The sequence below is a fragment of the Tachysurus vachellii genome, chromosome 18 (genome assembly GCF_030014155.1).
Source record: "Tachysurus vachellii isolate PV-2020 chromosome 18, HZAU_Pvac_v1, whole genome shotgun sequence".
Taxonomy (NCBI): Eukaryota; Metazoa; Chordata; class Actinopteri; order Siluriformes; family Bagridae; genus Tachysurus; species Tachysurus vachellii.
Window position 1 is genome coordinate 13639383 of NC_083477.1, and position 26226 is coordinate 13665608.

At 41.9% G+C, this 26226-nt stretch overlaps 1 protein-coding gene across 1 annotated transcript; it reads left to right on the forward strand.

Moving 5' to 3' along the window:
- The first annotated feature begins 1697 nt into the window (after window positions 1-1697).
- On the forward strand, window positions 1698-16414 carry axin2 (axin 2 (conductin, axil)). The gene is made up of 11 exons (XM_060892278.1): window positions 1698-2019; window positions 3241-4130; window positions 6467-6607; window positions 8844-8946; window positions 10675-10815; window positions 11004-11431; window positions 11564-11731; window positions 11818-12030; window positions 12135-12230; window positions 12679-12837; window positions 14940-16414. The coding sequence occupies exons 2-11, from the start codon at window positions 3334-3336 to the stop codon at window positions 15064-15066; spliced, it is 2373 nt and encodes a 790-aa protein (XP_060748261.1). The 5' UTR covers window positions 1698-2019; window positions 3241-3333; the 3' UTR covers window positions 15067-16414.
- The last annotated feature ends 9812 nt before the right edge of the window (window positions 16415-26226 follow it).

Below are 26226 nucleotides of genomic sequence, written 5' to 3' on the forward strand. Positions count from 1 at the left end.
TACTCTAAATCTTTCACCTTGAACCTAGTACCTTTGACATTATTATTGGCATAATACTGAGGAGATGACTATAATTGACAAACCACACACTACCCTACTAAACAATGTGTGGGTTGTTACTATTTACAGAAATGAGGTTCTTACTGTTTTGATATGCTATTTTTTATGTAGTATGTGGTTTGGGGTGTGCCTTGAATAGTTTTTGAATGTGTATTTACATGCCACTCACAACCATAAGATTTTTATAGGGTGCAGGTTCATTACTGTTTTCAGCAATATATTAGTAGCATGATTTACTACTGAAATATGTAAGTTTATTTTATTTTTTATTTTTTTTTGCAATCAATTAAAATACACACCCAAATCTACTTCATATGTTAATCTCAGTATGCTAATTAGATAACCTGCTAACCTTGCAGGCAACTGAGCACTCAGCAGTGTGTTACTCAGTATTATGCAAAATCAGTTGGAGTTTTAACAAGTCTAATTAATTTCATTCAGCTTCATGTGACAGAAGACCACTAACTCCACATCACGCCCTAACCATTAATGGAACGTACCTGAGGTAAGTTCTTATAGGTCTGCAGGCATGATCCAATGTGTCTATTAAGTAGACAGAAGCCTATTTGTTAATTATTTGTATAATAAACAAATGGGCTATTTTTTCTTGAATTATTATGCTTTCCATGCGTAAAGCATTAAATAGATTAAAATCAAACTCAGATACAGACATAAATACTGTCATATGTAATACTGCTAGTCGAAACAACTTTGCCACGCCAAACCCCTTTTTGAGTTTATTCATTTGATCATTTATTTATTTGTTTATTTTATTTTTACAACATTTATTGTCTTATAGACAGCGTGTTCTCAATTTGATGAATCCTTTTTGCATAACATAAAATAACACGTTTTTTAGCACATTAAAATGGTGGAAATATCATGTCTGACCATCTCTATAGCAACAATAAAAATAATAATTACAATAATAATAAAAATATTATTAGTAATAATAATAGTAGTAGTAATACTACTACTACTACTACTACTACTACTAATAATAATAATAATAATAATAATAATAATAATAATAATAATAAACTACTACTAATAGTAGTAGTAGAAATAATAATATTAATAATAATAATTATTATTATTATTATTATTAATACATTTTGTACAAGTTTAAAAATAGAAGAAAAATACCAAAACATTTTACACGTTTGAATAATGAGAATAATATTTAAGAAATTGAATTCGGTTTATAGAATAAAACTCTATTAAGGTTTGTTATGTCATTTATTTTATAGTCTATAGCTGAAAAGTTTGAGAATCCCTGCTTTTAACATCTGGATAAGCACGTATTACGTTCTGCAGAGTATTTGGGCAGGGAAAGGGTTAAAGAAAACTTGTGAGCTTTGAAAGTGTATGTAGCAACAGAAGGATCGCAGGGATGTAACGCTATTGGGGCGGCAGATCACTTACTTCTGACGTTCCAAAGCCTCGGGGAGTTGGCGCAAGATCGCTTGCCTTTGATAAGGTCCTTGCAACTTGGTAGCAACTTTTGTTTGCTAAAGGTCTCTAAGAGCGAATAACACGTTACGTTAAAAACGTGTCTAAGATATTCGTGTTTTAGTGCGAGTTTTATTTAGAATTTGTGCATTTTTTCTTCTTGTTCTGAAGCTTGTCCGTTTTTTTTCTTTCCAACAGGCGCATTTCTTTCTATGTACCTTTCGGGACCAGGCTGTCGGCTTGTAACTTTGATGTCCGCTCTTAAACCCTGAGCCCAGTACATATTGGAATAGCCTACAGGAGATGTAGCGTGCGGCGTGGCTGCGTGAAACACTTGAGGAAAAACGCGGGGGGAACCGCTTTTAAATGTTCTTTCTGTGACTATAACAAAAAAGAAGAGGTCTGAATTCGAGAGGAACGCCGCTATATTGGATATTGTGGAGTATTTTTTTTTGTCTCGTGGAAAACGCTGGAGTTTTTGGGGGGAACAGAAGTCATGGGTCGATGGTAAGTTTCTTGCTCCCCTTGCTTTGGCCCCACAGGCCCGCTTTTGATGTGCTCTTCAATCGCTTTGAAGTATCGTAGCTGTGTCCAATCGAGTGCTTTTTACTGCGTGGAAAGCTGAAAGACACGTTTATTCGTTCTAGACGCTGTTATGTTGTTGTTTTCACTCACTTTAGCAAGTGTCGGATGGAACGGAATTGTCTTTCATTATCCCGGTCAAAAGAACTTTGTGCGCGTGCGGAATTTCTTCCTTTGAGATGTTAAGACTTTTCCTGCGGACTTTACAGAGGTGGGGGGAGGTGGGGGGGTCTCGAACGGGGCGTTTACTTTATTTATTTATTTTGGCTTTATTAGTTATTATGATCATTATTTAGGTCTTGAAATGATGCGGATGCTGTGTTTTGTCCGAATTGCACGAAAAGCTCGAGCTCGAACTCTTAATAGGTAAGAAAAGTCTCGTGTGTGTGCGTGTAATTTCACTCGGATTCACTTTTATACTTAGTATGTTATCGGCTGTAGATCACGCCAAGAGATTTTGAACTCTGTTTCGTGTCTGTTCTGTGGGATACAGCGGATCAGTTTGCGTGAGAAGTCGTTACAGTGTTACTGAAGGTTTCTCAGGGGACATTTAAGTTGCCTTTCTGACCCACTGGAAAGATCTGCAAAGTGTGATTATGAAGAAAAGTTATTAGAATCGGTTGTTCAGTAACGTTGCATGCTTTGGAGATGTGTTTTTGTTCATGCAAATGTTATAAAGCGGGTGTTCGGGATTAGATCAAAGGCCGGTTGGAGCGCGCGTGCTTAGTCTGAGGAATCTTTATATTAATGCGTGTAGATATCTAAAGAAGGTCGAGAAGTTTGCGTTGGGGTCAGTTTTTGATTGAAGGCGATGTGAAAATCTGTCTCTCTCACACACACAGACACACCGTCCAGATATTTCGGCTAGGTGTTCATAGAGCGACTTGGAGTCTATCAGAGTGTTCAGAGTAATTACTAGTAAAGCCGAAGTTAAGTTTATTAGTGAATGATTATACAAAAACTACCGTGAATAGTAATAAAGAGTCGACGTCACAGTGGGCAGTACAATAAGAATTGTGAGCATGTCTGTATAGACTCATGTGAAGCTTTGCCCCCTCCTGAAAGCCTGAGTGTGAGCGCGCGCTCCCTTTGAAGTTTGGGGCGGATCTGCTTTTGATTAGATCAATACTTTGTGTGTGTTTTCAGAGAGAAGCCGGACAGAGGAGCTCCCCCGCTAACTTCAAGCGAGAGTTCGAGGGAGATTAGAGTCGAGCTCAGGCAGCCAGAAGCCGTGCAGCCATGAACGGGGCGCTTACGGAGCCCGTGGCCACGAGCTTCCGAGAAGATGCTCCCCGTCCGCCCGTGCCAGGCCAAGAGGGCGAAGTCAAGTGCCGCAAACTGCCAAGCAAAATGACCGCGCTGAGGGTCAAGGAGACAGCGAAATCGACGCGTAGGGACGAAGAAGGCCTCGGTGAGCCAGAGGGCAGCGCATCACCGGACTCGCCGCTCGCTCGCTGGACCAAGTCTCTGCACTCGCTGCTAGGTGACCAGGACGGCGCGCGCCTTTTCCGGGTTTTCCTGGAGCGCGAGCGGTGTGCCGATGCGCTCGACTTTTGGTTTGCGTGTAACGGCTTCCGTCAAATGGACCTGAAGGACGGCAAGACGCTGCGCGTGGCCAAAGCCATTTACAAGCGCTACGTGGAAGCCGATGGCGTCGTCGGCAGGCGCCTCAAACCGGCCACCAAGACTTTTATTCGGGACAACGTGAAGCGACAGCAGATCGACTCGGCCATGTTCGACCAGGCGCAGACTGAAATCCAGACCAGCATGGAGGAAAACGCGTACCAGACGTTCTTGCAGTCCGACATATACCTCGAGTACGTGCGCAGTGGAGGTGAAAACCCCTCGCACACCAACCCCGGTGCGCTCGGGAGTCTAAAACTCGTCTGTGGCTATTTGCCCACTCTCAATGAAGAGGAGGAATGGAGTTGTAATGACTTTAAAGCCAAAGCTCTGGCTGTGGTCGGACTATCGGCTAAAGCTCTGCGGGCTGCTCCTTCTCTGAGGACTGTAGAAGTGCTGGAGAAAAACTACAGGTGAGACCATGACAAACTCCTAGTATTGCAAAAGTTAAACAACTCAGTAAGTCCTACAGCCTTCATTAAGCGATGGCAGTGTATAATAAACGTCGTTAGCCGAGTATTCTCTTATCGTGCGGTTTCTTTTAAGAGGTTTAGTCTCATATTGCTTTCATTAGTATCAGCTTTTCCAAAAAGCTGAAACGCGCGCGCGCACTCGGCCCTCTGCTGGCGCGTGCTCTCTTCCTGTGCTTTGAAATCGCTCCGCTGATGGATGGAGCTTCAGAGCAAATCCGCCTCCGGACATCAAAGCGCTGGAGCCGATTGTGTCTTTCGTCCAAAATACGAAACAGTATCTGGAATATTAACAGCGAAAATGCTTTGGAATTACTAAGAACGGTGACTTAAGTAATCCGCACTTTAGCATGGATGCATGTAGGCTGTGTGCGAGACCCTCTAAGGAGAACTTTAGACCCTCTAAGGAGAACTTTAGACCCTCTAAGGAGAACTTTAGACCCTCTAAGGAGAACTTTAGACCCTCTAAGGAGAACTTTAGACCCTCTGAGGAGAACTTTAGACCCTCTGAGGAGAACTTTAGACCCTCTGAGGAGAACTTTAGACCCTCTGAGGAGAACTTAACGTCTTCCTTTAAAACCCAGTACCACTGTGGGACCTTCTTAAGGCCCAGCGATTTATTCCACTTTTTAGTTGAAAGTTTGGAATCAGGTTTGTCTGTTATTACACTGTAATTAAGGGTTGTTTCTCGTGCACTGCGATTAACATGAACATTTAGCACATGACTGTGTAAAGTCTGGACTGGTTTAGCATTGTAAATGAGCAGAGGCGTCGAGGTGCGGTGCCAGACTAATGTTTATCCGCTAATAGCTCTGCTAGGAGGGGAATCCGGACTGCGTTTTCATCTCATCCCAATCTCTTTAAGCCCCTTTGGTGATGTTGGTCACGTAGATAAGCTCCAGGCGTTTTACAATACTGATAAGACAAGGTTACATAAAAAACCCAAAGACATAATGTACACTCAGGCTACAGTTTTGAAGCCTTTATTTAGATGGTCTTTGAACTGCTTTTGCTTTCTCTCTCTCTGCATCAGGGCTGTTTTTATCTCAGCCATATGGAACTCATTTCTCACTTCCTCTCCTATTCTCTCTTTCTCTCCACGTTATTTGTGGAAAAAAACAAGCCGCAGTAACTTGCTCGCTAAGCCAGTTGCCATCATCATCTCTGTTTCTGATTTTTTTGTCCTCTATCCAATGATTTCACTTCCTTCTCCACTTTTATCTCATTCCTCTGCCAAAGACAGGGGGAAAAAATCCCACGGAAGGAGCCTGAGCATACTTTTTAAGCGGAAAAGAAGATGAGAAAGGGAGGGGGGGTTCTTCATGAAAGAACGGATGAATGAGAGGGTGAGGCAGGGAGGGGGAAATGCGAGCCCAGCTGTGCTAAATACCTGACTCTTTGCGAGAGCCTCCAAAGGTCAGGTCTGACTTGGGGCCTCTGTCCGCAGTCATGCTGTTTAACTCCTTGCAGCCCTCCTGCCAGTAGGCATTCTCATAAAGGAGGCCCTCCTTCCCCCTTCTTCACTTCCTCCTTTCTTTCCACTCTCTTATGGTCTCCTACTCACTATGAGTTCTTAGATCTGTCTCATGCACTCTTTCTGTTTGTCTCTCCCTTGAGTTTTGCGCTCTCCCTCCATCTCTCTTTGACTGTCTCCCTGACCTTTTTTTTTTGCTTTTCTTCTCAGAGTTAGCACAGGCTCTCTTCCTGTCCTCCTTCAGCGAAACAAGAATGTGTCACAGCAGGATAGAGAAATGGAGAGGGTGAGAGGGAGAGCGGGAGGGAAAGAGGGAGGGACTAGGTGGGTATTTGGAAGAAGTATACCACAGTGTTGGAAGGAGATGAGAAAGAACTGACAAGAGGAAGAATACCGTTTAAGGAAAAAAGATAGATGGAGATTCTTCTCAGACAGTCGGTCTAAGCGGTTGACCGCCACGAAAGACCCAAAGATCATATTTCAGTGGATACACATACCATGTAGCTTATAAACCTGTATTACTTATTACAGCCCAGCTCAATGTTCTTGCACAAGGGTTTGTTGTGGAGGTCGCATGAAAGGCAAAATCCTACTGAATTGATTCCCATGAACCCTGATGCCTTTTATGATATGGCCTGTATGCAGAAACATGACTTGTTGGGAAGTGTTTCTTCAATAAGGTTGAAAACAAAGACATCCAATCTAAAAACAAAACAAAACTCAACCTTGTACTAGAAGGTTAGAGTAGTACCACACTGTGCTCTTGGAACAGTAACATATTAACATTCCCTTTGTGTCTGTCCAGGTCATATAGGCGCTGTGATCCTGCCAACCCATACCATGTGGCCTCCGGCTGCAGCTTCGCCCCAGCCACCAGTGCCAACGACAGCGAGATCTCCAGCGACGCCATGACAGACGACTCTATGTCAATGACTGACAGCAGTGTGTAAGTCTCACATTGTGTCTTTGTAAATAGTCGCAAGCAAACAGTGCACAGAATAATAAACAAGACCAGACATTGTGTATGATGTTTGCGTTCGCTTTGTATTTGCCCAGTCTTAGTAATGTGACAGAATAAGAACATGGCCTTGACTGTTTTATTTTTGGTGATATATTGTTTGAAGCTGGTAAAGAAGAGATAATGCTCCGCTCAGCACTTGGCTCTTTAGATGTTTATTAATAGGAATGTGCAGAGTCTCAGATGCGTTGGTGTACTGCAGCAAGGGGACTCGGGCTCAGGCGTTTCTGCTTTGGAAAAGCACCCGGTCTTTGGGAAAATCAGCGTGCTCCATTTTGAACACTAAATAATACCAATGTCTGCAAACTCTGCCTCTGCCACAGGAATCAGCTCTTTTCTTATTCCCTTGCCCTCTTCCGAGTGTTTTGAGTTCATCAGGGGTTTTCGTCCTCCTCAGAAAGACCTCATTTTTTGTGCTTAGCTAAAACCTAGTGGTCACCATTTATTTCTTGTTCACGCCCATCCCTATTGTGTCCTGGCTTGAAAGAGGAGCGGAGAACTGGCCATGTGGACCGTAAGACACTCATTGAGACGAGCTGGCAGTAAATGAAAGCTAGGTGGGCTTGCATTGCATGGGTTTCTTGACTGGCCCTGGCACGGAGATGCTAGCTCTTTCTGGAGCATGAGAGCATGTCACCTGGGATCCACTGAGTTTAGGGCAACCTCCAATGCTCTTTCAGCCCTAAACTCCAACCCTAAACCCCTTCATCCGTACACACTCGAAGATCGAAGCACCCCACCCCCCACGTGTGTTAGCAGTGGAGCCAATTGTGCGCACGCATAGTTAAGTGCAGGGAGTGAGGAATAAAGTGCATGGTGGATGAAAGGCTTAAGCGAATCGCTTTCAGCCCATTGTTAAGGAAGGCGAGCTTAGGGGGATAAGAGGGTGGCTGGCTGCTTTGAAAATTACTTGCCCAAGTGAATAGGCGATCCCCATAAAGCTAGGCCAATGAAAGAGGCCAGCTTCTGTTCCCCCGATGCCTCAAAGAGCCGGCCAACGCACAGCTTGTGGGAGTGTGTATGTGTGAATGTGAGAAGGCCAGGCTGATTAAACTTGGAAGATTAATATTTTGGCAGAGGTCATAGTGCTGGCTTGCTTGCTCTCCTTTTATACGATGGGTGTAAAATAGGTGTGGAATATTTAGAATATTGTCTCAAGTTTGCAACCGATCTCTTGTAGCTCTAATTTGACACTTTATTGTTGTTTTAGCGTAGCATTCATTTGCATTTCCAACTTCGAAAGACTTCTAAAGCCCAAATCACACCATCAGTTCCCAATAAGCTTAAAAACCTGGCGATAAAAACCGCAAATGTTTGTTCGGGTCGATAATTTAAAACCTGACAATAAGCCATATCTTCTCTTTTTTTTCATCTGTTTTCATCTTTCCCCTCAATCTTACTCACCAGTAGCTATTGTGCTCTTTCCTTCTCTTCCCTATTCAACTTTTATCACTGCGGGTTAGGCAAGGAGGTGGGGAAAATGCAGACGTCTATTTGTTTGGGGACCGGTTTGATTGCGGTAGTTCATTTTTTATTTTAGTTAAAAGGCACAGCAAATCGGAATCTCATTTCTAGATAAAGAGAGCGCAAGGGAGCATGGGAAGAATGTGTGTGTGTTTTGGGGGGGTTGCTTATATCTTATTTATGGATTTGCTTGGACACTAGGGAATGCTTCTGCGCCGACTTCAAACATTACCTTATCTTACAAACCAGCCTTTTGATGTTGCCGAGATCAGAGGCTGACTGCAGCGCCGCTTGCCAAATGAAGATTGGAGCTCTGGCTTTGTGCGCATGACTGTGAGCTTTCAAAGCCATGCCGGAGACAGCATTCAGGGCTAGGTCAGACGCTTCCAAGTGTGCAAAAAAAAAAAAGCCCAAGCAAAGGAAAGTGTCCAAGCTTTCAAAATCACCCTGAAAAAGTTGTATTCAAAAGAAAAGTCAGTGTTAGTGGAGATAGGACACGTTTCACAAGGATGCTGTGAAGTCATCTGAGACATGTTGCTTTTTGTACTTAGTTAAGCTTGTGGTTATGGAAGCCCCACATTCCTTTACTGCACACTTTCAGGCTAGCTTTCAGGCAAGCCTTGCACACGTGAGACTTACCTTCTAGTAAACGCTGTGTGTGTAATTTGTTCTCACTTTTTCTGTCTTCTTCTTCTGGCAGTGACGGGATCCCACCATACAAACTGGGCAGCAAAAAGCAGCTTCAGAGAGAAATGCATCGCAACATGAGAATGAATGGTCAGGTCTCGCTACCTGTCTTTCCTGTAAGTTCCTTCGTCTTTATCACACACGCACACGCACACGCACACACAGATAGAGAAACCCCCAATATCAGCTCTTCTCTTACAATTGATCAGCAACAGCTGATTAAAATCAAATCTTCAGGTCCCTTTTGTGTGCTAGTTTTAGGAAATGGCCACAACTTTTTTTTTCTTTTCTTTTCTTTTTTTTTTAAGACAGCGTCTCTCAAAGCTGTCGAGTAGCAGGTCGATGTAAATAAGCTATTTCTAAACGAGTCTGTTTTATCCCCGGGGCACCAAAACCTACTCCTTTGCTTTGATCACTAGATGAATGGAACCAGTTTGGGGAAAAGTGACAGCATCCAGCAGCGCTGCCCCCCTCTTTTCCCTCCATGGGGTGTGAGAGACAGAGGATGCTCTCAGTGTTGTTATCTCAGTGTTGGCTGAACAGCTTTGTGAAGTGCCTTGTCTTATGAGCAAAGACAATTTGACCAGTTAGAACCAACTTGACAGTTCTACATGTGTGTATATGCATGCAGGCGCTCAGTGCATAACACACAAGATGACCCAATGTCTTTGTGGTCTGCGTCTTTTCCATTCTTCCTCCCCTATTTCCAAATATTATCCCCTGGTTTGGGGCCAGGAACTTACAAACAGGTCTCCTCAGTGTAATTAGAGGAACAAATAAGACCACACCATGAAAGAGAGCACAAAAATAACCATAATAAATTAAACGATATGTGGGAACATGTCCACATATACACCCACCTGAACACATAATGTGGCTACTGGAGCTCAGAAATGCCCAGCATGGGGTGGGCAAATAAATTACCTCTGCTTCTCTGATCTCCCCCTGTTTGAATCCACAATCTTCCCCCACTGCCTTCACTCATCTCCTCATCACTCATCTCCTCATCTTACTTTCCCTACTTTTAATCCTCTGTTTTTTTTGTTTTTCCTCTCTCTCTCTCTCTCTCTCTCTCTCTCTCTCTCTCTCTGTGTGTGTGTCTCTCTGTCTCTCTCTCTCTCTCTTGCTCTTTCTCTCTCTCTGTCTTTCTCTCTCTGTCTCTGTCTCTCTCTCTTGCTTTCTCTCTCTCTCTCTCTCTCTCTCTCTCTCTCTCTGTCTCGTCTCTGTCTCTCTCTCTTGCTCTCTCTCTCTCTTGCTTTCGCTCTCTCTCTCTCTCTCTCTCTCTCTCTCTCTCTCTTGCTCTTTCTCTCTCTCTGTTTTTCTCTCTCTGTCTCTGTCTCGTCTCTGTCTCTCTCTCTTGCTTTCTCTCTCTCTTGCTTTCTCTCTCTCTGTCTCTCCCTCTCCCTCTCCCTCTCTCTCTCTCTCTCTCTCTCTCTCTCTCTCTCTCTCTCTCTCTCTCTCTCTCTCCCTCCCTCCCTCCCCCCTCTCCTGTTGATATGTGACTTTTATTCCTGGATGTAAAGCCACTGTCGCTCCCAGCCCTGGTGTGCGTTTGATATTTGCCAAAGCTTCTTTGAAGTGGCTTGGTGGCACTACAGAGAGAGCAAGCTGAGGCTCCTCAGAGTGTGACCAACTGCTCACACCAGCGGTGAAGGGCACAGTGTGTTTATGGAAAAGGCACTCAGGTAGAGGGCAGCTGTGTGAATCAAGCCTTGCTCTTTGTTAGTTCTAGTTTAATACATATTATTGGCACAACCACATTTAAACGCAGTCGTGCCAAAAGCAATTACAAGGCTGTAACTATACAAATAACGTAATAACGGCTGTATTTTTATCACATGCAGAGGCCACGGCGGCCACCGAAGGACATGACCCCGGTGGAACCAGCAGCATTCGCCGCTCAGCTGATTGCCAGACTTGAAAAGCTGAAGAGAGAACAAGAAACTATGAGCTCACTGGAAGAAAGACTGCAGCAGATTCAGGAGGTGAGAGTGTACTGCCATCTCACTTCTCATACGAATGTGTGGCTGGCTTTGTTATACAGGTTCCACAGTATGTCCACAGTCCCCTCAGTTCAGTTACTTGCCTTTTGGAAAAAATATATCTTTGCTTGTGAAAAGTTTTGGGTTGTACATGGAACATCATGGTTTATTTGTATGATGTCTTCATGCAGGAGGAAGAGCGTGAGGAGTCTGAGGTGTCTTCTTCCTCACAGCGCCGCTCAAGCGAGGACGACCCACAGGCCATCCTAGATGAGCACCTTTCACGTGTTCTCAGGACACCTGGTTGTCAATCGCCCGGAGTGGCACGTCATTCGCCCCGCTCTCGCTCACCTGAACCCCGGCCTATGACCAGGCCTGCGGGTAGCACCGTGCCTATGTCTGCCTACCCATCTGGGCGAACGATTGTCTCTAAGCACGTCCATCACCACTACATCCATCACCACTCTGTGCCCAAGAGCAAGGAACAGATTGAGGCTGAGGCAGCACGGCGGGTGCAGGGCATGTGTCCGGCCGTACCCGAATGCTGTCCGTCACCATACGCACGCAGCCGCAGCCTGGGCTCTGAGCACGGAAACAGCGTTGGAGAGGGGAGCCAAGGGTGAGTTGTGATTTGGGTTTAGCAGACTTTGCTGACTATCTTTTTTGTTAAGATTAGTAGCTGATTCTTCCTGCCTCTATAATGCACAATGGTTATATCTAAATATCTCCTTTCTCCTCTTCTCCTCTCCAGATGTTCGAGTGCTTTATCCAAGCGTCTCTGTAGGTCAGGTGAGGAGGTGAACAGTGAGAGTGCAGATAGTGCCACCCTACAGCTGCCCACTGACAGTGCAGACCGCTCACAGAACGTCTGGCAGTGGATCCTGGAGAGCGATCGCCAGGCCAAGCACAGGCCACACAGGTAAGCATGCCACCCTTAAGCCATTTGACCCAATTATGTTTGTCTTCACTGTTAATAACCATTTAATTATACACTATTCCCAACAGCACTCAGAGCACGAGGAAACTCTACGGCTCCGAGTCAGCACGAACCCACACTTGGGGTGGTGCAGGTATCTCTGGGCACCTCCGAACGCACCAGCCTGCTCATCCATTTATCCAGGACCCAGCCATGCCCCCTCTACCTCCACCCAACACCCTAGCACAGCTGGAGGAAGCGTGTCGACGTCTGGAAGAGGTTTCCAAACCCCCCAAACAGAGGTGTGGACCTTTTCTTACAAACCTATTCAGCATTGTATTTCTGGGTTTGCCTGAAGGTATAATTATGCATGTACCATATACTAATGATCATTTTCTGCTATCAGGCATTCAACACCAGGCCTTCAAAGAGACAAGAGCCATGCAGTGCCTGTCCAGACTGGAGCTGCTTCTCTCCAGAGCCAGGCTCTTCAAACAGAGCAGTAAGTAGTCTGGACATGTGTATGGAATCTGATCAGCCAAACCATTCCTGTCTACTGTACAGTGCACACCAGGAAGATACTATATATCATTCTTTTTTTTTTTATTTGCGCAAGCTTCCAGTGTTCACACATTTGCAAGGTTAAAGCTCATCTAGTGAAACATCTTTTCCCTAACAAGTAAAATGTATATTTTAATAGAGTTTGATCCGAGCAGTGCGTCAATCTTCATTTTAGACCTAAAATGAGATTAGGACTTATTTCTGTTATAGTGAAAAAAAAGGTTAAAGATTTAGACCAGTCTGATCCCTTGTACTCAAATTAAGTGGCAAAAACATTTTTTTTTTTCTTATCCTCAACCTGAGGTTTTTCTCAGCTATGACAGTGTGATTCATGTAGTGAGCGTCTGCACACTCTCACACCTCTTCCTCTCGTCCGTCTTTCCTCACAGCACAAAAGAGCCAAAGAAGCCTTCTGGCAGCCACGCCAACGAAACTGTTGTCACATACTTCTTCTGTGGTGAGGAGATTCCCTACCGGCGAATGATGAAGACACACAGCCTCACCCTAGGCCACTTCAAAGAGCAGCTCCGCAAGAAAGGCAACTACAGGTACACACTCGCTCCTACTGCCAGGTCTTGATGACTGTACACAGTTAGGGAGTTGAAGCCGCCCTCTAGTAGACAGGCCCACGGAGCCATGTGTTTCTTTTGTACGTAATTGAAGCTAGCAGAGAAGAACGGCGCCCTTGAAAGGTTTCAGGAGCTTGAATTGGTTCATGCTTTTAGCTAGATGCTCAAAGAATAGCCTCTACTGTTGTGTGTAAGAGAATGTTTACTGCTGCCTGCTTACTGGAGGTAGGTGGTAGGAAGGGAAAGAGTGTGTGTGTGTGTGTGTGTGTGTGTGTGAGAGAGAGAGAGAGAGAGATGGGGGATGCAGTGAGTGTACAGAAGAGGAAAGAGGGAATTTTAACTGGAGCCATTTGGTCACATCTGGTATTGATTTCTTTGTAAAGCACACTTAATAAGCACGTCTTTGAAGCCCAGGTCTTTCATTTCATGCACTAAGACTCGCGTAAATTCTTCAGCGATTGTATCAAGCTACATTTGCTCTCATGCACCGTGTGTGTGTATATGTGTTTACTTACGCTATCGGTTCTTCATTTTTCATTTACATCAAAGGGTAAATTAGCTCTTATTTTTGCCCTGTTTTCTTTAACTGGCGCTTCAAACAGCCCACTCAAAACGGAGCATTGGCATATATGAGCTTATTTACAGCTTTAATCAGCTGAGTCAGTGTCCCAGGTATCATACACAATCCTCTTCCTGAACTACAGCTCTCCTACCTTGCACATTCTTTGTAAAAAAATTTTTTCAAGGCCAAGCGAATTCAAAGCTGATGGTTTTAATAGCAGAAAATGTGTGGAGCTGTGACATGGCAGCATTTCAACAAAGAACAGTACTTGCCAGCACTGCCAGACGATATTGGTGCCAGATGTTGCTCGGAGAGGAATCTTGCCACATAAAATGTGTTCCAGTGGAAAGACTTCTTTCTTGCACCCTTTTCCCCACTTCTTCCTCTTCTTTTTTTAAGCATGTAAGGGCCATTCTTCTCGCACTTTTCGAGTTGAGCACTGTGCAAAGATGATAGGAAAAATAAAGATGCCACAGGTCTTTGTTTAGAGAAATCTTCCTGTATGGCAAACACATTCTACTTTCCTTTTTATTAGTAGCCATAGCTTCTGCCAACAGTTTGCTGGAAGTTGCACACCCCCTACCCCATCCTCTACATGTTTTATGTGCGTTGTTTTTATGACTTGGTGGAGTCCGCTCATAAAACGAAAAGTTAGCTCTTGGAATTCAAGTGCACACTACAGCACACTTTTTTTAGTGAACGGGGGCATTTTCCATTACAGAGCTAATTATTTGGAACAGCAACCCTTGTTCCACTCATCTCTTTCTCCCCTGCTTACTTTTAAAAGGGAATGGAGGGGCGGAGGCGAGCCTGGAGCATGTGACCTTGCAGGGATGATAATGATCCCCCAATTTCAGGTCACAACACTGAGAGCCATCTTCTCTATTAACCCTGGCCAGGTCACAGGCCCAGAAAGAGGAGAAAACAAACGTCTGTCTGCAGAAGCACGTGTGTGTGTGTGTGTGTGTGTGTGTGTGTGTGCGCGCATGCTTGCATGGTGACATGCAGACTTGCCGGCACCCAAAATATCAACCTTTGTAAAAGAAGCCCTTCATTTGACAGCGACCCCAATTAGACACCAGTAGACAGAGGAACACTGGCGACAAGCTAAAGAGAAGAGGGACGTCAGAATTTAAGCCGCCCTCTAATTTAGAGAAAAGCCCCCTTTTTTGCCCAAAGTGGGCCCACACAACAATGCAAGGGGGGTATTTTAATTACCCTTTAGGCCTTTTAAGCCATACTTCTGCCTGGAAAGATCAGAAGCATCTTGCTTCTTGCCTTGAGTAACATCTGAAAGTGGAAGGTATGGGGTACCTTTTTGACCTCTGTATGTTGCTGTTCCACCAGTGGTTGCTTGCCTAGAGTCTCTCGTCAGTAGCTCATTTCCAAGGCTCCCTGCTGACTTGGGCAAATAATTACAAACAAACTCGTGACCTGAGGCGAGGGGGTAGAGTGCAAGCCACCCCCCTGAAAAATGATTTAAAAACAAACCTTTAACGCTCCTCTTTTCTTTGCACAGGTACTACTTCAAGAAGGCCAGCGATGAGTTTGAGTGCGGAGCAGTGTTCGAGGAAGTATGGGACGACGGCACCATTCTTCCCATGTATGAGGGCAAAATCCTGGGAAAAGTGGAACGAACAGACTAATTTGCCACTCGAGACCAACAAGTGAAGAAACAAACTTCTACACATAGACCTGTATTTTCAAAGATAAAGAAATTTTAATATATCCACAAAAAATTTTTTTGTTTTGTTTTGGCGCATCAAGCTATTGAAGGAATTCTAGCCAATGAAGTATATGAACTGTGGGAGGACTCCAGCAAAGCAGCCTGGGAGATCAGGCACCTTAACTCTCAATTGGAATGGTCAATAGACGCTAAGTGTATACCACTGTCTGAAGATGCGGGTGACTGTATGTGGTTTTTAAATATATATGTATATGAGGGATCACTACAGAGCCGGTGCATCCCGCACCATGGACTGCTGACCAAGGTTTAGTTGTGTTAATTGCAGGTGTTTGCTTGAACTGTGTGTGTGTGTGTATGTATGTGTGTGTATGTGCGTGTGTTTGTATACAGAGGTTTGTGCACGTTATATTGTGCTTTTGTAACAAAAATGAATATTAATATTTATTAAACTGTCATTTCCCTCCTGCCCCATGTCCAGCTTAATGGACAAGCTGCTTAGTTGAATTGGGAGATTGTTTTCCAATGTAACACATGCATGGTCATAATGCTAGAGTCCCCCTTTATAAATAAATGCTAGGAGTCTCTAATGCTGTCCATTGAGGAGATGACTTCCGTGCTGGGACCACCCAGTATTCTCAACCTTCTCTGGTGTTGATGTTTGCTCTGTTCCTTATGCATCCAGGCCCCTGTCCCCTTTTACATCATAGTGCCTTTGATTTTTTGAGCCTAGGAATTGCACAGGATCAAACCAACATGGCAAGGAGCCTTGAAGGACATTAATGTATTAAAAAAACTTTCCAAACATCCTGATATTATACAGCAATGCTGATGTCTTAATCCCAATGAACAAAATCTGTGGCCTTTCTTTATTTCAGCACCATTTAAACAGAAATAAGCAGGATGTTGAGAAGTTAGGTGTACCCAGTTTGGAAGTTCCCTCCAAAAGTGGTGAGAGTTACTGAGAACTACAGAGCTCCTGGACAGGGTGTAGTTGTGCACTGGCATCAGCAAAGGAGTATGGACTAATGTCAGTACCCGCAGTACCTGTGCCTACATGGATACCATGCCATGTGCTGCCCTGCTTCAGGGTGTAATATTCCCTTGCTTTTCTAAAGGGGTTTATGTTGCAAAGATTTTTTTTTTTTTAATGCTTTGGATATCTTATCTATTCTGTTATTTTTTTTCTGTTCCACATAAATGTAAATTATGCATATATAGAGCATCATTTTAAAGATGACTTGGTACATTAATTATTGTAATTATGAAGAGATGTAGCCTTTATTAAATGTTTATATTTTTCAAATGAATTCTCCTTGTGGGTTGACTGTTTACTTTTCATGCAGATTATCTCTCTCCCTCTCTCTCCCATGTATGTATATATATGTGTGTGTGTGTGTGTGTGTGTGTGTGTGTATATATATATATATATATATATATATATATATATATATATATATATATATATATATATATATATATATAAAATATAGTATATATATATACTGTATATATTACTATTAATTCTATATATATATATATATATATATATATATATATATATATATATATATATATATATATATATATATAAAATATAGTATATATATACTGTATATATTACTATTAATTCTATATATATATATATATATATATATATATATATATATATATATATATATATATATATATATATATATATACATATATAAAATATAGTATATATATATATTTTTTTTTTCATTATTTTTAAGAATTAAATAATCAATTTTCAGAAAAATGTAAATCCAATCAGTAGTTTATATGACTATATTACTTCAGCCAGCACCTTGCACACTTTGTACACTTACACAAAGTCACGAATTTTGTAGGATCAGAGTCTGAGTCTGATTCAGGCTAAAAAAATGTCATACTCCATCCGCTTCTGTGAAATGTCTGTCTTTCAAAGGAATATAAAGTGATTTACCTGATTGGCCAGTAATCAGGTTCACTAAAGCATATACAGGTTTCTACCCCAGCAGAGACATGGTTCACAGCTCACTTGCGTCACCCCATAGCTAGCCTGGACATCCAAGACCTGTTTCATTTCAATATTTAATTATAAACCTGACAACCCACCACCACCACCACCACCATGAGAAACAAACTCCCAGACCATAACTCTTTCCCAGAAAAAAGCCCTTATGTTTCCTCAAGCTCAACTTCAACCCTTTAAACATTCCATAGTAGGTGGGAACCTTCAGCTCTCGAATGTTTTTGTTGCCCGTTTGGCAGGGCGAGACTACACATTCACATGGTAGCTTGTGGGAAAGGCTTTAGATCACTGTTTTGGAGGATGTACTTGAGAGACAAGGAAGAAAGGTTCATTGAAGCTGTGCTTTCCTTCTGTGGCCCCATCATCCTTTGCATGTCTACATACGGTTCAAGAAGCAGGGCACAAGCACAGATCTTCTTGTAGCTATGTGTGCTTGCTTTACTTTTCTATTACTGTTTCTACTTGACTTTTTTGTTTACTTTTCTGTTTTACTTTCTACTTAACGGCAATACAATGAAACTTTTGTATTATCGTAAGATCACACATTCGAATCCCAACAATGCCACAGCCATCCATAGTCACAAAACAAAGAGAGCACAAAGTTGTCCATGATCTCTTGGTGGGAGTAATGGCATTTCTCTATCCCATGTCAATCACGTTGATGCTAACAGATAAGAGAGCACTTAGTGTGTTGCTCTGAGTGTGTTATGTCTCCCTGTGATGGAACATGAGCAGCAGCTCAAAAAGATATGGTGGCTGAATTTATATATTAAACAGGAATCACATAATAATCTTCCCTCTTCCTGGTTGGTAGTTCGAAACAAAGTGACCTGTGGGAATATATGAATATGAATATATATATATATATATATATATATATATATATATATATATATATATATATATATATATATATATGGTTATATTGTGGCCATAATAATATATAATAATACTATATAATAATATTGTGCATATATATATGGTCACATATATTTGGCCATAAAGTTGAGATGATTTGTGGTCAGCAAACATTCTGGCAACCCTCCGTTCTACACAGTCTTGTCCTTTTCTATGGTCTGGTTTGATTTAAACCATATATTGTATCTGACATTGTTTAAAAATTCAAATAGAACTACAAATTAATTCTAGGTGGCCACACCAACAGGGTGGCCAATGATATTTTGCCACCCACTAGTTCTGCCTCTAGGACATCTTCCTAGGGATAATTGGGAAGATTGGATTCATCCCTTGAAACACAGAAATCAGGCAAAGTGTTGGCCTTAATGAATCATTTAAACCCTGGTGAGAATTCTCTGACATAATTGTTCCCATTATCAGCCTTTTAATTAGCTTCCTTCTAGAAAATTAATAAATGCGCCAATAATTTGGCCACCAGAGCCTTGTTTTGTCTGCTTGTATGTATTAGTACGTGAGAGAGAAAGAAAGTGGTGGGAGTCGTAAAGCGTTCTCCTGGATTTCATAATGCTCTGCCAAGCTTTGCTTAAATAGAATGCCAGGCTCAACTGCATCCTGTAGTCAGTGTGAAGCAAGTCTGACCTGCCTCTCTTCATGTTCCTTTTAATTGTCTTCTCATTCCAGCATTGCTCAAGTTTTACATGTTCCTGTGGTTTGATGGTGAAACCATTGGTCAAAAAGATTGATAGATAGATTTTTTTTTGTTTTCCAAGGGAAAATAGTAAGCTCGAAATAGTAGCTCGAGGTGTGTCTCTTGTTGCTCTACAAGAAACTTTGCTTGAAACTGATGGAGCTTTAACTGTTCCATTTTCCTCACTTTGTATGAGATTGGCAATATGAAGCTTTGGATGGCCTTAACAGTTTTCAGTGAGCATGGAAGAGTAAGTGCTAAAGTGACTCTGATCTCTGATTCCCACTTCAAATATTGTACCAAAAGCTTTTTGCCCCAAGGAGAGCACAGCTCCAGACTGGTTCCACCATACAATGGATCCCTGTCGACAGATCTGTTTGGTAGAAAAAGAAAAGAAGAAAAAACACAACCAAATCTTGGAATGAAAAGCAGGAACAAGCAAAAATTAGGGTGGTGAGGCTGAAAGGATGGAGACGGAAACAACAGATAAATAAGGAGAGCAAAAATGGAAGGAGAAGGAAGCAAAGGAGAAATATAAGAAGGGAAAAGGTAAAGAAGAAGTGGGATAGGGACTGGGATGATTGGTGTTCCACGAGACACATCAAAGCGCTCTGGTAATTCTTATGTTGAACAGGCACTAATCGTATCTGAAGGTATCACACTGCATGGAGGAGGCAGAAAGAGAGAGAGAGGTGATAAAAACAGAGGCGGCAGAAATCCGGTGAGGGCACAAACATTCTAAATACAGAAGGGAAGAGAAAGCTTGGGTGTGGCAATGGTGGCGGATCCCAACGCCAGGTTATGATTACAGCTAAAGAAGCACTCAGTGCCTCAGGGCTGGGCTGAATCTCAGCCTGGCTGTGTGTGGAATGATAGTGTTTTGTGTAGATGTTTGTGTTGCATGTGTTCATTCAGTTTCCATGATTTGACAGATTATGATTATGCTTGGAACAATTCAGAACATCCAAGGTGTAGTGTGCAGGGGAGTGAATCATGTCTTTGCTTGTTGTCCAGACCCTCGTTATGTCAAACGCCACATTTTGTGGGTTGAGAGCTGGTTAAGGTTTAACGCCATAGATGAGCCTCCTCATCCGTGTTTACTGCTGCTCATTGATATGTTTGGCGTTGTTGGGCATACGCTGTCTATATAACCAAAACACAATTAGTCTTTTTTTAGTTTCAAACCTTTATAATCTCCCTGCAAAAGGTGGATTCTGGTTTTCTGCTCGCCTTGTCTATGCACAAATTCTAGCATGGTTTCTAATTCTAATCATACCACTCCAATGGAGACTGCAAAATGTCTGTATATTCATATTACAGATAAAATAGTTCGGTTTTTGAAAATACGGAAGAACAAATAGATGTAATGCAGTTTCAAAAATTTGTTTAGTGCTCTATAAATTAATTTAACCCCATAGTGGCTTAACACCATGGCTTAAACTGGAACATTTCTGTTCGTTTGTTGTTGTTTTTAATTAAATATGAACCCAAACACTATCCCCGCAGAGACACTGAAAATATCCAGAGGTAGAAATGGCAGCACTGTCAGCATGTTGTGTGAATTCTGGTTCTCAAAGCATTACAGCTTTAATTAGAGATGTGTGGGACACACTCACACACTTATTATTTTTGTTTGATTACCTGCTGCAGTATTTTCTAATGAATTTAGGAGTTTCTGATTCCCAAAATATAACCAAACTATAACCAAATAGCATAATTCATTCCATTAAAATCCCATCCAGGCAGTCACTAATGAATGGATGGTAATGTTTATGAATATCTATTTGCTCCTTCCACAAGCTTCACATGAAAGTAAAACTGATATTTTGCATCCTGCACCTCTAAAACCTAGTAAGTTTTTTTTTCTTTTTAGAAAGAAATATGAATAGTGCATCTTCTATTCAAATGTGTATTTGCATCTGTATCTGTATCCCTTTAGAAGAGATTATGTGTTCATTCTAAATAATGTGTTTGGCTATGTCTTTACTGTTCATAGGCAAATTTATTATGCTATTATGTATTGATAGTATTCATTATGCCTTTTTTAATTTTATTTTAATCAATGCTAGCATTTTTGACTCAGTAAATGACACTCATGTAATCTATCTAAATGAATAATAATTAATAATCATTCTGTATTTAGTTTTATTAAAGTTGGGCAGTTTATGGAGGTAAATGTATGTATTTTACATGTAAGTAAAGATCTGTTTATGACCTGGTGTCGTTTAATAAATCACTGATGTCTTTAAGCTCAAATGAAATAAATCAAAAAGCTTTTCTCTTTCACTTCATACTACATATTTCAAAATGAATAAATCTCCTTCCTCCACAAAACCTGAGACAACAGCAGCCACACAGATATGCCTATTTAAATGCTCTAACACTAGCTGGAAATGAAGTGTGACACAATCTTTGTCTAGCAGTTGTGGCACCTTAACGCTAAGCACCTGTTTGTGACGCTTGTCACTTTGCTGATCAAAGGCACAGCTAAACAACAGTATAAACAGGAAATAAATCCATGATGGCGGAACACAGCCTTGATGGGATATGACACCAGTCTGGCTTTGAAGAATGGCATGCTTGCTCTCAGGCTTTCCCTCGCGCTGCTGGGGCCCCACTACTTACTTCTCAAACCCCGCAATTTGAGTGCAAACATGCATGATTGTGCATAGTTGTCCACCGCACCCTAGATTCTGTAGACTGCAGCGTGGAGTGTGTGGTCAGCCAGGCGTGGACTGTGTAGTGGCCAGACGCCACCAGAATGGCAAGCACAAACCTCTCATATCACCCATTCTTTTCCATTCTTCTCACACTATTTAAAGATTCCTTGATTAAGCCACAAATTGTACAATCTCAAATCAATCAACTCAAATCAAATCAAATTTTATTTGTCACATACACATACATACAGAGTACGACATGCAGTGAAATGCTTTTGGCATCTGTCCGGTATTCAAACATAAGGAATGCAATTTGGGATAAAAAATCTAACCAAAAGGACGTAGATAAATAAAAAAAAGTATAAACTATATATTAAAAAAACCTTTATCATTCATTCATCTTCTACCGCTTATCCGAACTACCTCGGGTCACAGGGAGCCTGTGCCTATCTCAGGCGTCATTGGGCATCAAGGCAGGATACACCCTGGACGGAGTGCCAACCCATCGCAGGGCACACACACACACTCTCATTCACTCACGCAATCACACACTAGGGACAATTTTCCAGAGATGCCAATCAACCTACCATGCATGTCTTTGGACCGGGGGAGGAAACCGGAGTACCCGGAGGAAACCCCTGAGGCACGGGGAGAACATGCAAACTCCACACACACAAGGTGGAGGCGGGAATCGAACCCCGACCCTGGAGGTGTGAGGCGAACGTGCTAACCACTAAGCCACCGTGCCCCCCTAAAAAAAAACCTTTGTAAAATATGAAAATATAATTTTAAAATAATGTATATACATATACATAAATATACATAAATGCATGTGGTTTTCATTATTGTCCTTAAAGTGTCCATGTGCAGTATGGTGTGTATAAAGTGGTGCTGTGCTGTGCAAGTCCAGAGTTAAAGAGACAGTCCAGAGTTAAAGTGTCAGTGCAGAAAAACAGTGAAGGGGAGAGGTTCAGTACTAGATTCAGTACTAGATCTCTGGTTTGCCAAATCACTTGCTAAGTTTGTTTTCCTAGTTATGAATGCTGGGTTTTATTAGGAACTGCAGATAAGCAGCAGTGGCTCATGCATGGGGCAAGTGAGGGAAGAGCCTCACCATATACAGTATCAGCCATTCAACAAATGTTAATTTTCATAAAATTCTCATTCACAACTCTGCACATTTTAAATTTCATTGAAAAAATAATTATCTCTAAGAGTAATCAATCAGTTAAGACTTGATATTTTACAAATATAAATTAAGGGGCAGATCAAGCTCATAGTCAGGATAAGTATAAAACCAGAAATATTACAATAACACACAGAGCAGATTAAGCAAACACAACCATGACTGCAGTCAGGTTTGGCCAAGAGAAGCTGCCAGCACTGGATTTTGCTGTATCTATATACTGTAACCTGATGACATCATCTAAGGACATAAGTGGCAACACATAAGTTTCTGATGGAACAGCAGATGAAGCAGAATAGAAAGCCTCATACTGGAGTTTGGAGTGGACCAACCTGCACAGACTGAACAATTCACAACAGCCAAGGTGTCAATGCTTAGTTTGTGTAGTGTGCAGAGGAGTGTTTTATATCTTTGCTTGCTACTTTGCCAGGCCCTCGTTAAGTCAGATGATACGTTTTGTTTGAAGAGCTGGATAAGGTTTAATGCCATAAATGAGCCTTTTATGAGGGATTACCTCTGAATCTCCTTCAAAAACTGCCCCGTCCCTTTCTTCTCATCCTTGTTTACTGCTGCTCACTTATATGCTTATGGTTTTTGCATCTTGCTCTTGAGCATATGCTGGTCTATATAACCAAAACACAATAACTCTTCAATTTCTGAACAGTCTAGGTCTAAGCCTCCTTTATAATCTCCTTCCAAATGGTGGATTCTGGTTTGAAGCTCTTGTATTTTCTAAATGGCATACATTCTAACAGGGTTTCAATATATCACTCCACTTAATGGAGACTGCAAATTGCCAGCACCACTGGCCTACAAATCACATCTACTTCCAGCTTGAAAGACCTGGATGGAACAGGATCCATAAAGAGCTGGTTTTTAGGACTTTCAGTGAGTCTCTTTCTCTGGCACAATGGAGACTACTCTATGGGCACTCTGACAACATGCAAGGGATAATACTCTACTATGGGCACGCTGGACAACATGCAAGGGATAATACTCGGGACCACCACCTGGAATGCTTCCAGCCAACCATCAGTGGAACTTCCTCATCAACTGCTGACACATCAGGATCAGGTTTATGGATCCTGTTTCTCCATCAAAGGTTCCTCACGACACTGGAAAGACTGACATGCTTCTACCTAAATGGTCAATGAACTAATTCTGCAGTGTCCAGGTTACAAAGGCAGGAAGCACAGAGGGATACTGGACAACAACATCAGGATCAGACACAACTTTCGGTAAACAAAAGTCTTTTTACCAAAAATATCAGTTCCCAGAATTAAAGAAACAATGGATTGGCAGAGCCACCTTTATAAGGAGGAAGCCTTATTTTCCATATACACATTATGCAGGGACATACAAATTACAGCCTGTTCAATGCCTTGAATTAACACATCACTGCCTACAAAATAAACTATGAGAGATGGTAGAGGCCTTTACCAAAACAAAGGACTGAGCAGGGCAAGTGTTTCCCCAAAACCTTACAGGAAGCTTGACTTTATGTATGCCTAATCAAATACATGCTCTAAAGTAAACTGAGGACCACAAACATTCAACAAAACATCAGCTGAGCCACTAATGCCACATACAGCACAGCATTGACTGCTTTCTTACTAGCTACTCATGGAACCGAAATATTAAAGAACAGCAACAATGAGAACTACAACAAGTAACCGAGGCCGACTGGGGCAGAGCTCATGCTGCCCAATTCTGTGACAGAAACCACAGTATTAAAAACAAATGAAATTGTTTTTAAAAAATCCACTCAAATATACTATAGTTCACACTTACACAATACCTCCTTTTTTTCTGATGAGTAACGATGGAATTGAAACGTTTACTTAAACTAAAACTGTAATGTAGCTGTGTGTTTACCAAACTATCTAGGCTGTTAATGTGTTTTTGGACTTCAAGCACCTAAAAATATTTTATAAAATATAACATTTGATTTTGAATTCATTATTTAAAACAAAAACTGACAAACTAAATGTCCTAAAATTTAGAAATGAAGCAAATTAAAATGAGGCAGCAATGTTATGCCAGAGATACACAGTTTGATCAATTTTTGTTGTTTTGTTCTTGTTGTTGTTGTTGTTTTTGTTGTTGTTAGACTATTCATCTACCTACACACTACTATCTTTCTGAATATCCAAGTACAGTTTGTTTAAGTTAATTCCAGCATTGTTGACTTTTCACTGGCTCTTTTGGGATTACTGTAAGAATTCTTTAGATAGTAGACTGTAATGTAAATCAAGTGTGATTGACTCATGACATCATTTTTTTTTTTACTTTGTGTCTATGGTCATGATTTATTTCTGGAAATAATGTGCTTGGGGTTCTGAGGACAGGTAGGGACAGAAGAACCCTATTGTGTGAGTTATCAGGCATTTCCTATCAGTAGTGTCCTCAATATGAATTAGAGGCTCAGTAAGGTTAGAGATCTGCAGCAACAAACTGCAGCCTTCCAGCTGTAAACCATTGCGTCCTGGCAAGGCATACAGTAAAGAAGGAACATGCAAATGGGATTTTAAATTGCTTCCTTCCGATCAGGACAAGAGATTTTCGAATCCTGAGGGCAGATGTAACACAGGACAAGGGTAAGGAAATACTGAAACTGTCTATTGTATGCTGAGAGTATGTTTACACCCAGGCCCAGGCTCCTCCTTGGAGATGTTTTAAGGTTCCCAGTGTGAAAGAGATTAATAAGGTCTCCAATGTTGTGTAGGTATGTTGAATTATCATGTGGCCACTTACTAATATTGCTTTCACTTTGAAATATAGAGTACTAATGGGCTTTCTGACCATCTGCATTACTTTTGCTCTCATTGGGACTCATTAATCAATCTTTAACTAAATTAACATTTATAGCATTTGGCAGACACCCTTATCCAGAGCAAATTACATTTATCTTGCTCAAGGGCCCAGTAGTAGCAGCAGCTTGGTGGTCCTGGGATTTGAACTCACAACCTCAAATCAGTAGGCCAGTGCCTTAAAAACTGAGCTACCACTTAAAATTTGTGTGTAAATATTTGCATAACCCGAGTTAAACTCATTCATTCATTCATCTTCTATGGCTTATCCGAACTACCTCGGGTCACAGGGAGCCTGTGCCTATCTCAGGCGTCATCGGGCATCAAGGCAGGACAATTTTCCAGAGATGCCAATCAACCTACCATGCATGTCTTTGGACCGGGGGAGGAAACCAGAGTACCCGGAGGAAACCCCCGAGGCACGGGGAGAACATGCAAACTCCACACACACAGGGTGGAGGCGGGAATCGAACCCCCAACCCTGGAGGTGTCAGGCGAATGTGCTAACCACTAAGCCACCGTGCCCCCCGGAGTTAAACTAAAATTTACAAAAGTTTATTTTTACACGTCATTTGGTTGAGTTGTACCTGTACCTGTGCAAAGCGTGTTCCTGACACCGCTAATTTGCATGTTGTCACGAATCACTGCCAGAGTCGCGGATGCAGTTGCAGGTAATGTGTGAATTCGGCAGAATCAAAACATTACATGTGCACAGATCAGACGATCAGCAAACAACTCAGAGAAGACAAGCTAAAGTCAATAAACATAAAAACAGAAACCACAAAATCAACACAATAACAACAAAAAAAATGAGCATGAATTGAA

Bases quoted from the DNA above. Each gene is read 5' to 3' on its own strand.
- axin2 (XM_060892278.1), top strand. From the start codon at position 3,334: ATGAACGGGGCGCTTACGGAGCCCGTGGCCACGAGCTTCCGAGAAGAT. The intron at 4,131-6,466 runs GTGAGACCATGA...GTGTCTGTCCAG, and splicing joins GTGCTGGAGAAAAACTACAG to GTCATATAGGCGCTGTGATC. The intron at 6,608-8,843 runs GTAAGTCTCACA...TTCTTCTGGCAG, and splicing joins TCAATGACTGACAGCAGTGT to TGACGGGATCCCACCATACA.